Source organism: Tyto alba, unplaced genomic scaffold (genome assembly GCF_018691265.1).
Source record: "Tyto alba isolate M040663 unplaced genomic scaffold, T.alba_DEE_v4.0 Super-Scaffold_40, whole genome shotgun sequence".
Lineage (NCBI taxonomy): Eukaryota > Metazoa > Chordata > Aves > Strigiformes > Tytonidae > Tyto > Tyto alba.
In genome coordinates, this window is record NW_024881316.1 from 371,286 (window position 1) to 384,031 (window position 12,746).

Here is a 12,746-nt window from a genome sequence, read left to right on the forward strand (position 1 = left end):
TAGAGTCACTTAAATCACTTTCCCTTAAAAGTACTCTTCACAAAATGCATATTAATTCTCTATTAGTAACGATACAATTACATACTTTCCCCCGTTTTCATGCAACTGCTGTTAAAAAAAAAAAAATCTTCCCTTTTCCAAATTGGAAGTAACTTCTTAACCAAAACTTTCATGAGATGCTTACAAAGAGCAATTAGTCTCACCCCCATTAAACTTAGCCCAGACATTTACCACCATTTTCAATAGGTTCAAAATTTTATCCACAATACTAAGATAAACATAGCTAACTTTGTATACAAAATAAAACACAAAGAAAGCTGACATCTTCAAACAGAAGTTTTTTGTATTCCATTTCTGAATGTGAAGTCTAAGGTGGAGATTTATTTCTATTCCAATTCACCAAATGCAGCATTTTATATGGTTGAATGTTTGTATGCCATGGTGTTTATTATAAAGAATACTGATTTGCCTTCAATTATGGCTTCCCAAAGAACAAATGCTTAGACAATTTGTTCATTTTTGCAAATGTAGTTTTCACTTACTCTCTCAGCTTTTCCTTTAGGCCACGGAGCTAACCATAATCTATCACAAAGAATAATTTGCACATACGTGTTATTGGTGGCTTAGGCATCATAGTTGAAATATCTTGAGACCAGTACAAAGGGACAGATCCTCGAACCTGGACATATGATGAATAACTCCCCGCAGAAAATGACATAACCGAAGCATCATAAAGTATTTGTTCCGTTTCTACTTCATTAGCAACATCTCCCTGAAACAAACAGAAATACATATACGATGTAAACATGACACTTCAGAGCCACATGCATTATAGAGAACTCATCATTACAGAATACAATTCAACTGTAAGACACCAAATCATAGGAGTGAAAACACCACTGAAGGTTAAATTCCCACTTGTCCCTAAATTTATATTATCAGATTTTATTTTTTTCCCCTCTATTTGGGAAATAACATTATCTGTAAGTGTAAAAAAAAAAACAAAAAAACAAAAAAAACAAAAAACCGCTAGTTAAGACTTACTATTTTAAGAACAGCTTTATTATCTCAATTAAAAATGTAACAATAGCTGTGATAACATTATCTAATAGCATAATTTACAGTCAAAACCCTAACAACCCTCTAAAACATTTCAGTTCTCCAGTCAGTCAAGCTCAGACCTTCATATTGTTGGGGAGGGCAGGGGGGAACCCCTAAAATCACATTTAATTTACCTCACAGTTTGCTCCTCGTTTCAGAAAACGTGTTCCAGCAAATTTGCTTGATCTTCTGGCTATCAGAGTGACATATATAGGGCGACCATATATTAACAGCTCTTGAAAGAGAAGTTAAGGTTTACATGTCACATGCAATTTTTCATTTACTTATTTCATGGAAGCAAAAATAAATTCTAAATAAGGTATATGAAACTGAAACATCTGATTTACTAAAATCTCCTTAACAGTGATGAGTATCACTTCAAATTTCCTTTGCAGATGAGAGAGAGCATTGCCCTTTTCAGCAATTGTTTTTAAGAGCTCTGGAATGGGAATCTACATTACAATACATCAACCACTTTTCACAACATACAAGAGAGAAATGTTTCTGTTTTATGAAGTGACAATGGATGTAAAATATATACAAGATTCACCGTGGGCTGCAAATACTGCTTTTGTGAATACTGGGATTAAAGCCTGGGAGCTTCTCTTTTCAAATCAGGTATATTAGTCACCTTCTAATTATTTCTCTGAAAAAGTAGATAAATTTGCAACTAAAGTAACAACAACTGAAAGCCAGAGTTGAACAGCTACAGATGCAGTGGTGGCTTTTTTTAAAGCTTTTTATTTCTTATTGAAAACAAAAAAAGATAGAATCAGATGTCTAGCATGACTATCAACTGCTTTCTTAGCATAAGGGAGCCACAAGAAAGAGGGAAGATGACATCTGCTCATCAAATACCTAAAGCAGAGGCTACTGTCACTCACTAAACAACTGCAGGCATAATGCTGGTGGTCAGATCCACAGCTACTACTTCAATTAAGTAAGACCACAGATGAAATAGTGGTATATAAAAACAGATCTAGCTTTCTGTCTGCGGACTAAGCCAATGACCAGCAACCTTGCAATCATGAAAAATCAAAACTAAATTCTGCAAAGACACCACTAACCTTAACTTCATAATTGTATTTGTTTCCCCAGATATTTTGTTGACAGGCTTTTAAACTAACATGATACTGTTGATGACTAGAGTGTCTCTGTAATGTACTAAATTCTTATCAACTAAGATGTTGAGATGGCATTCCTTTGGAATGTGATATGCATTTAGACCTTTTCTCCTCCTACTACAATGTACATAGACCTCTTTACCCATTTTAAATAATACATAGTCAAGAAGGAAGGTTTTCAGATATTCTAGTGTTCACTTAACACTCTTTACACAGCGGGCCTGAAGTTCTATCATTATCTTCAACAGAAAGAATAAATACAAGAATTTCTGCAAATCTCAGTTACTAAAAAAATGTTTTGAAGAAGATTAGTAAGAGAACATTTTTACGTCAGCAATTCAGTTCTGTTTAGCATTCCTCTTTTTCCTCAAATATCTGTGAAAAAGTAAAGCTGAGCCTTAAAATCCTCTCAAGTTCTAAACCCCATGCTTACAAACATTGCCTCACTGATAATGCAGTCTACCTGTACCAGGGCCTTGTTATAAGAACATAACCGTATTTCTTATTTAGCATAAAGCCTAGAAAAGTAATGAAAATAAAAGCCAACCAATAATTCTAAAATTGAAAAGTATTTACATGACGTGTATTTCATGTGTTCAAACTGTTTTAAAAATAAAAATACAAAATCAAAAAAAAAAATGATAAACCGACATTCATTACAAAAGTAAAAGGATACTTGATTGCCCACAGAATCCATGAATAATGTACAGCAGCCAGTCACGATGAAGAGTATTTTTTACTGCATCCAGAAGCTTGCCATTCCACACATACTTTTCGTAAGGCCTGCTACAAATCCCAAACACACCTAGGAAGTTGTTACAATGAAAATGCATTAGCAATTAAGAAACAACCTTACCTTCACTGGACTGTTTCAAAATCCAGGTCATGGGATCTTTATTTTGATTTTCCCTTGACTGCAACTCAGCACATCATTTACTCACATCCTTGAAGTTTACCAAACATAGATGACCTCAGGCACATGCTGAATTTCAGCATTTGGAACAGACTACCCAGCTGTGGCTGCCCCCTCCCTGGAAGGGCTCAAGGCCAGGTTGGACGGGGCTGGGAGCCCCCTGGGCTGGGGGAAGGGGGCCCTGCCCAGGGCAGGGGGGTTGGAACATTAAGGCCCCTTCCAACCCAATCCATTCTATGATTCTATGATTTATGAGCATTTACAATTTTTCTACGGTTGCCAGTCACTGTAGTACTTCAGTGCTTCCATTCAGAAGTTTCTGATAGTACTGAAAAGAGATCTCTGCGTGGTAGCAGCTGAGGATTTGATAATAAGGGAAATAAACTGAGTTGTGAATTCCAGTTGAAGCAAAAATACTTTCACATAGGAGGACTTTATAAGCTTTTTAATTCCAGGTCAGCTCTGGAAGATATGCATAGCCCTGGCCCCTTTTACAAAAAGCACGTCAATCTTCTTTTCATATAATTTTACATGATTTTCCTAATTTGCACTGACACCAAGAAATGCAGCTATTGTAGACCTGCAAATTAAAATTCAGTTTCTGATATATGTGGAACTTGAGTCCTTTTCTGTTTCAAAAATTAGGACCAAGATGACAACTGGCCCTAAAAGGTGGTGGAGGGAACTGAACAAGTCTAAACCTTAAAGGGAAGGAATAGGACAAGAACTCTATTACCTACATTTTTTGTGTAGTTTTTTCAAATGAAGTTTCTGGCAGGATGAGTTATATCATATCAATTTGTATGTCTATTATAGCAGCCAAATGTCCTGCTGGGGAAAAAGGATGTGTTCTCCTAAGGGACTGAAGGTCAAAATACAGCTGTTGAACAAACTGATGCTACCTAGTCACCCAACTTACCATAAGCCCAGGGAAAACTGATTTAACCATTTAGGTGAAGGAGCGTATACATTCAGCAGAACCTGATCGCAAGCGCTTGGTCAGCAATTTGTCCTCTTTCTCATTTCTAGTAGCATTACTTTTGTAAGAATGTGTTCTTGAATGACATATCTTACACATCTTATATGAATAGATATGTTACTAACATCTACTGGAAATGGAGTTGTGTGTGCTATCAGCATACTGCTGATGAGGTCAAGGTTATGGCATCTTTCTCTCCCGATGTTTTCACAAAGACATAGAAGAGATGATGACATCATATGGATTCCCAATGGATCCTGCAAATAAGAGCTTTTGCAGAAGATGAATTATTGCTCCCTCCACTCTTTATGGTCATTTCTGCCACTGTAGTATTTGACAATCAATTCCTGATATCCTGATATATATGGCCATGTTATTAATATCTTTTCCTTGGGAGGGGGTAGGGGAAAGGTTGCTTTTCTTTAAAGGAAATACATTGTTTGATTATCTTTTAATTTTTCCATCAGATTTAGGGCATAATGTATACAGCTTACTTTTAGGTTTTTAAAACTACTTAACATAGTAAGTTCCAGTAACCAATAAATTCCTTCTTCAGTGCCTTGGAAGAACAGATGAAAGATGAGTCATGTAATTCACACTATCTCAAAGAACCAAAGTTACTTTAGGACAAGTGAGATTTTTGTATCATATTTCTCCGTGTATTATATTTTCTGTGCAACAGAGGTTATAAAGCGGGTGACTATTAATAAGGGCGGTAATGCAGAGAGGCTGTTGAACCTCTTTATAATCAAAACAAGCACAGATCCAGATGTTGCATCTAAGCTGGCTTCCATATCAAGTTCATAGTGTTAAGCAAAATAGTAGCAGACTTCCTCTACCCTATTGTTTTGCTTATCAGTGATGTATTTAAAAGGCACGAGCACTGTTATTTCTGGTATTTCACAATTAAACAAAGAAAAAAGTGGCATCACATATACAAAACAAAAAAGTAAAAAAAAAAGAAAATGTAATTTTTGACAAGCATTCAGATAGTATAAGTCACAGGAAACTAAAACATAAAAAACCCATCAACTTCAACAGAACGAAATCCAGTATTAAGAATTCCATGGTAAATTTTTTTTGTGTGTTTGCTTCACACACACAAGGGAGAGAGAACAGTTATCCTGTCTGGCTGTCCATCTCTGCACTCTCACAAATATGTTAGATCCAAAGTGAAGGCTGCAGTTTTCAACTGAAATCAATAATTTTTCTTCAGACTTCCTGGTAGTGCTTACTACATGAAGATGATACTAACTTCATGCAATTTCTCTGTCTTCAATATTTTCCAACATGAAACGAAAAAGATTTATTAGTACTTAATCAGTTACTGCTTTCCACTCTCTTTGTAATTCGTTCATATTGAGAGTCTTATAAGTCAGTTGAATAATCAATTGCTGAAAAATGTCAGCATGCTCAATTATCTCCATGCGTTGCAATGTAAATTAACAAAACAATGATTAATCATCTCTAGAAATTGCATTGTTCAAATTCAAACAGCTGTAATTGGCACCTTATGTAATCTTTAATTAACTCACAACTGTTACGGAACTACTGATCAATACAGAAGATCCAAATGTTTCTCAAAAGTAAACTTAAGTTGAACATTTTCTAAACATACTCATGATCAACAACTTTATTTAGGCATATATACTTACCACTTCCACCCTGTGTTGAAAGTCCTTCATCTTCAAATATATCAAAACTTTCTTGTCGGGTCTGGGTTGTTTCAGTTTTTAATGTCTCAAGTGGCATTCTCAAGACCGTAAGATTATACTGAAGGGAGTGAGATAGATCATAGCTGTAACTGATAGACAGTTAACATTTATTAATAATTGTAGATGCACAGGACTTCTGAAATCCCTTACTCTCCATCTGTACTTATATTTAACACAGTACTATTTTATCCATTAACAGACTTTTAAACAAGATACACAGATTCTGATTCTATAAGGGCAATGATACAAATTATTTCCAAAAGAAGCTTTACAAACATAGAAAACTGATTACAGTACAATAGCTGAAATTCTATTTATATTCTTCTTATAACTGAAAACTGAACATGACTTTTGAACAAAGCATATCAACAAACAATTAATTATGTCCAAAGAAGCAGTACTGAAGATCAAAAATACCTATTCCAGCAGAAATATCCATAGACAACCACATTTTTCTGAGATTTAAATACTATACTCTAACTACTACCTGAACTCAAAACAACTAAAAATTAGGTCCATAAAAACTGTATCTGTTCTCAAATTTGTGACTGCAGCACAGATGCATCTTAAGACTGGCTGCTGAATAAACAAAACGTTTTTTTTATTATTATTATTATTTCCATAACAATAACAAATTCTGCATATCATGTCTTTTATACTGACAACACTCTACACTAATTGCTAAGTTTTATAAGCCACTAGGATTCATTTCCCCAAGGAGAAACCAAATTTACACAACACTTCAATCAGAAATACACACATATTTCCATTTTAGCCTAAGGCAGCATCAGTGATTACTGGCCCTTCTGTAAGGTCTAGATATTCATTAATGATCTAAAAAAAAAAAAATTATTTAAACATTGGACATTTAGATTTATCATTAATGATAACAAAGTCTAACACATGTGTTCACCACATTTCCTAATAACGACCTGACATGCTTGTCTGTTAGGAAAAAAGTCTGTTACATGCTCAGTTTGTATATAAAAGAACCTTTAAACAGTATCCAAGTAAAAGACTTGTTCAGGTTATTCCTCCATTCTCCTCTTGGACCACATGTTGTCTTATAATCAACTTCTAATTCAGTTCAGGATTTATATGAAAATCATGCAGAAAAACATGCTATGATTTCAGCCAAGAACAATTTAAATTAAGCTTATAAATGTGTTTATCAGAGTCATATAAGAACCTTCTCCTTTCCTTGCTACATACAACCACAGAAATAGTATAAATTCATCATCTCCATGTAGGAGGAAAAGAAAAAAAAAGTTGTATAATGTTTGGGCTGGGACACGCAGCATGGGAGGAAAAACTCAGGTTGTAAACTGTGAAAAAGCATTCCCATGCAAAACCACAAAACAGACATGAAACTTCAGTAGGTTTTGTCTTCACATATACAGTTGTGACAAAAAGCCTTTATTTTCCAAGAGGGAGAATCTTCTGGACTGATACAACTTTTGGTACTTGCAAGAGGGGTTTTCTGCTTAATTTTTAAATCTTAAAGTCTTCTAGCTACTACCGCCAGGTTTATCACCACAGTTCCCCCATTTTTCTGCTGTTGCAAAAATCTCATGTGCAACAGTAGCTGGGACACATAAACTTGTCTTAGGTACGGCATTTATGAAACAATAAGCAAGAGAATTGGTAATGCCTACAAGACCTTATGAAAGACGCACCCTATGCGGGGTATATCTTAGATGAGGACCTATTTCTCTCTCTCTTTGTTTCTGAATGAAGGCAAAGCTTTATTTCTGGAAAAATGAGATCAAGAAGGAAAAACTGACAGGATAAGCAAACCCCCTGAAATGTAATACTTTTCCAAAGAAAGAACTTCTGCATAATCTGGCAAGGCTGAACAGTCAGTGGAAACAATCATTTCAGTGTCTACCTTCTACCACATCCCTAGTGGTTGTATAGTTTTTAACTTCATGGAGACTACAATCCTAGTCAATCCATTGAATCAGAAAGTAGGTTCAAAAGACACAGACGAAAACAGACAAGCAGTGTGATCATGTGCCTTACTTCCCAAAAACACCAACCGAAAGATATTTGGTATCAAAATCCAAAACCAGAATCTTATAGCAAGTATAACTATACAGTTTTTTAGAAGGAATTAGTAACTAATACCTACCTAAAATAGAAGTTGCTAGAAAGGTCCACATTTTGAAAGATTCTCAGATACCTAGCAAAATAATTCAGGTTAAGGGGAAAATTATTAGTTTAACCAGACAGGCTCCAATGAGACAGTCAGAGGGTCTCAGAAATTAGACTACTTATAAACATTGACTCCTGCCATATGTTCCCTTCCTATCTTACTGCAGTTGTTTTGACAGGTAATTCCATTAGAATGCCAGCATCTGGATTAAATAAATGAAATAGCCTTTTGTTTTTTAATCCAGTGTCCACTCATGGATGTACTCTCTTTCTTTAGGCAGTTGTAGATAAAGCTGTAGTTCTATTTTGCACATATGTGGGTTAAATTCTCTAGAACTTACACAAGCACACTCCCAAAAATACTATACAAGAGTTAAACATTTTCACAGTTATTCTCAAATAAATAAACAAGAAAATAAATATCTACTTCAATTTGTCATACCCTTGCAAATTCTCAGAAGAAACCATAACACTGTCTATGAATGATAAAATTGCTAAGAACAGAAATATCTAGGTTAGAGAACATGGCCTGCTGCATTTTAAGAGGGGAGATGGAGGTTTACGATCAGTCATACCTTAAAGTAGAAGCTTTTTTAAAAGTTACCATTGGTTTGATGTATTACCTGACATCAGTTTATCATAATCCATCACTTTTTGACTATTCATATTTGGTACAGACTGAAAAGCAGTTTATTGATACCATTTCCCTGGCATTTCAGAGAAATACAGTTACCCTACCCTGATAAAAACATCACCAGGATGCAGCTGTTCATTTCGTACAATGTTCCCTGCTATTCAAAGGCCCAAATTTCCTTCTTCAGAAAAAAGTCATAGAAAGGAAAAAAGAAACTAAACTTACCAATGTGTCAGTTTATCACCCTTTACAACTGCAACACTCACAAGATTCTGACAACACAGAATCATTAAATAATCTACTCGGCAATTTTTGAAGGGCACAAAATATCTCTTCAGGTGAGGTTAATGATGATACGGCTACTAACAAAATAATAGTACCCCAAACAATATAAACCAGTATTAGCATTATTCTGCCCTTGTAAGAACAATGTTTATATTGGATGCTTTCATGATGCACATTTGCTAGGATGTAGCTTTGACATGTGAGTGACATGGAGATGTGGACAAAAATCTTTGAAAGACTCTAACAGTTTTGTTTACTCTCCAGGTTAGAGGCCACAGAACTCCTGCATTCTTCCACACTAATTTATCAACTAAGATAAAATGGTTTGAATGACATACTAAGAGAAGGAAATCAATGACCAAAATGTCTAGTTGCAGTTCACCATTGCTTAGAAAATATTCAAAAAGTACACACTGTTTACCACCATTATTTACCTGGCTTCATCAGGATGACTGACTCTTACAGAGTCATTTGGAATGTAGATCATATTTGTATCTTCTATTTTATATATTGCATGACCTCCAATATCTGCCATTTTTCTTCTTTTTGTTATTAACACAATGTAGTAGCCTTCTAAAAACCTGACAAAACCTGGTAAGACAGCATTAAAATGTTATTAGTTGTATGTTTGCATTGATTTGATCGAACATAGTTAGAAAAACAGTATCAGTATTGTTTCAAGACTTCATAGAATTTTTGTTTGTTCTTAATGTTATACGTATAATGTGCATATAAACATACAAAAATATACATATACATAGACAGTCTTACAATTCACCCCCAGCAAGTGTTAACCAATGAAGAACACAGTTTTTACTTTTTTTTTCCTTCCACTGTGTATAATTTTAATATTAAGTAGCAGATTTAAGACACTGAAAATTCAGATTAAGCTGCTGTCTTCTTAAGATACTTGTATTTTCTTTTTATAGGACTCTCATTGCTCAAAGCAAGGCATACCCTAATTACTTCAGATGCCAAAAGGTTAATTTTCCAGGGCAAGGAGGAATCCCAGCCTCCAATTTTCTTTTCAGATTTATGTATTCTCTACTGGGGAGGGGGCACAGAACAGCAAAAGTTGGGGGTACTATACCTTTGTGCCTCATCTCTCCTTAACAGCAAAGGATTCAATTCCCTGTCTTGAGCAGCATCTCCCTCAAATTAGCCATTCAGAGCATCAGGGGTAATCCTTTCTCTCTATTTCCTCTCTCAGATACTAATGTCTAACCCTGCGGAAGTCCAGAGGGCTAAGGAGGTAGAACAGGCAGTGCCTGGCTTTATTGCCTATAAAAAGAATGTTCCTGAAGCCTCCACCCTCATTCCCTAATGCTACAAGGCATAGCCATGCTTCTTCAATGAGCTGCTTCTTTGGATGCCTCTATTACATATCATTAGAAAAAAGTGTAACAAACCTTTAAATACAATACAAACATATAAATTCAAATTGCAAATAGAAATACATAACCACTCCTGAACTCAAATTTGTTTCTCATACAGTATAGGGAGTGATGCAGCAGCACTAAGTTTTAGTAACTAATAAATCACACGAAGTAGTTCTTGGAGATAGCTGCTTTGATGGGTTGCTACTAGTAGAGAGCCTGAAACTCAATCACTGCTGCATTGTCAACAAATATATTAATTGGGGCGGGGCAGGGGAGGGGGGAAGAGGGGCAACTCCTCACAATTCACATTTTTGCTTGTATTTATATTCAGTTCTTTTAGCTTTGCAATATAAATTAAAGAAGAAGGATGAGCAAGGCACACATTTTTCTCCCTGTTGTCACTGCTGGAGGCTGCAAGGTGATCGCATAACTGCAGTCTCTTCTGCCTTATTAGCCCACCTTGGAAAAACACTCTCACCTGCACAAGGACAGGAGACCCTGCTGACAATAACAAACAAAATCTTCCACTTGAAGCTGCCAGACTATTGACTACCATTTAACAACTGAAATTCAAAGTTCTTCCCGTATCCTCCAGGTACCTAAATCACTTCCATGAACAGCCTGTATCCTTTGAATTTCACCACATTATAACAAAGTCTGATAAGGAATTCAGCCTTCCCTCTTGGCCTGGTTCTCTCCATTTGAAACTGATTTATATTTTTAAACACTATATAGCGAACCATAATTTAGCCTATCAGCACACCCATTCTGAGTGCACTGAATGCACTGTCCCTGGTTAACGAAATAACCAGGGAACAGAACAAAGCTGTCCTTTTCAGTTCTACAAAAAAATAGCCCTGTCCTGCTGACCTGAGCCAGGAGGCAGATATAAATGACCACTTGCATTCCCTCAAATTACATGTTCATACAGACAGAACTAGACAGGATCAAGAAGGAAGTTGTCTAAAGCATATACTTTAAAAATGCAAGACAATCTGAAGATCACTAAGAGATCATTACTTCTTAAAAAAAATAAAAATCAATAAAATCTAGAAATAGTACACCGTATCCGATAACCAATAAATTTGTCCAGATACAGAAAAGAAACTTTCCTGTTATGAAGAGTACGTATAAACAAACATACAATTGGGATGCAAAATTTTCACTGAACACAACCACTTTCCAGCCAAATATCACATATTTAGATAGTAAGCACTGATAGCTTGTGCAAAAAAGACAAAGCTGCAAGACTGTCAGAAGCTTCTTTATTATTATATACCCATATTATTAATCCTCATAAATTAATAAGGAACATAAACATCATCTGAGGACTTTCTGAAAAGTGGATCCATTGGTAAGTTCGAAAATGTTTTATGGGCAAAAAGAATTACAAAAGCAAGTTTGCTTAATCTGCCACTTTAGATTAGAGTGCTAATAATATTTTCTTACGTTTTGGTTGTTATGCAAAATTCCGGACTATCTCTTGAAGTAATTGCTGCCTTCTCCACCTCCTCTGCAGCTTTGGATTTAGATGTTCAGATGTATATTGATGCAAATAAAGCACAAAGTATTTTTGGGGGCTGCCAGAGCACACATTAATGTTTACTTTGGAGACATCACCCGTCAATATATCGACTTCAGTATATGACAATGAGGAGGAAAATAGTGACTTTCAGATTAAGTTATAAGTTATTAAATCCTCAAAGCAATTCTCTCGGATTTTGGACAGCTGATCAGCACTTAAAAATTCAGCTGACATACTAGTCAGTTATACTTGTTCAAACATGAAAAAGAAATATTTAAATATGTCACTGCAAAAAGTTAACCACAAAGAAAATTAAGCCATCTTCCTGAAGAGTGTGTGATGAAAAAATAAAACCTAATAATGGATGTCAACTTTTGACTTTTTTAAAAAAAGCATTTGGTGAGCTCTGGCATTCAGGAGGACAAGTTCCATGTGACTTGTCTCCCACAATCAGTTGAGTTTGGCAAGATCTTCAACCAAACTTCTAGAGTTTGGCTATTTCCTAGATCTCTCCCTTAGTGAGAAAGGAGGCACTGCTTACAGCACAACTCTCAGCCCTGTACTGGCCACCTGTTTTCACAAAACACATAGAAACTTATTTATCTTTGAGAATGAAATTTCTCAATCCTCTTCAGTTTAAAAAAAAAATCAAGGGAAGACAGAAAGATCTACAGTGTGACACAGTACGCCTCACCTTAAGGAATAAAAGATTTTATAAAACCAAGCAAAACACTTACCCACTACACCAAAAGCAGAGACAGCTCGAGATAACCCAGAAGAGCCCTTCTGGCCAATCTTTGTTCTGTTGCCCAGGTCTAAACGGCCAAGAAGTTCCCTCACCTCTTGTTGTGTATACACATGCTTTAAAATAAAGTCACTTAAGTTACTGCTTTGGTAGTTAAATGTCATAGAATATTAGAATTTACTGAATATGCAA

The 12,746-nt window shown here is 35.5% G+C and overlaps 1 protein-coding gene across 3 annotated transcripts in view; it reads right to left on the reverse strand.

Moving 5' to 3' along the window:
* FIG4 (FIG4 phosphoinositide 5-phosphatase) overlaps positions 1-12,746 on the reverse strand; it is a 69,542-nt gene that overhangs the window by 44,881 nt on the left and 11,915 nt on the right. For 2 of the 3 annotated variants that reach the window (XM_042803428.1, XM_042803429.1), the window contains 7 exons: positions 12,547-12,670; positions 9,340-9,496; positions 7,964-8,014; positions 5,773-5,921; positions 2,902-3,030; positions 1,236-1,336; positions 610-772 (listed from right to left, as the gene is read on the reverse strand). In XM_042803428.1, coding sequence (XP_042659362.1) covers positions 610-772; positions 1,236-1,336; positions 2,902-3,030; positions 5,773-5,921; positions 7,964-8,014; positions 9,340-9,496; positions 12,547-12,670 — 874 coding nt within the window. The remainder of the gene's footprint in view (positions 1-609; positions 773-1,235; positions 1,337-2,901; positions 3,031-5,772; positions 5,922-7,963; positions 8,015-9,339; positions 9,497-12,546; positions 12,671-12,746) is intronic. The other variant, XM_033005685.2, reaches the window with a different exon arrangement.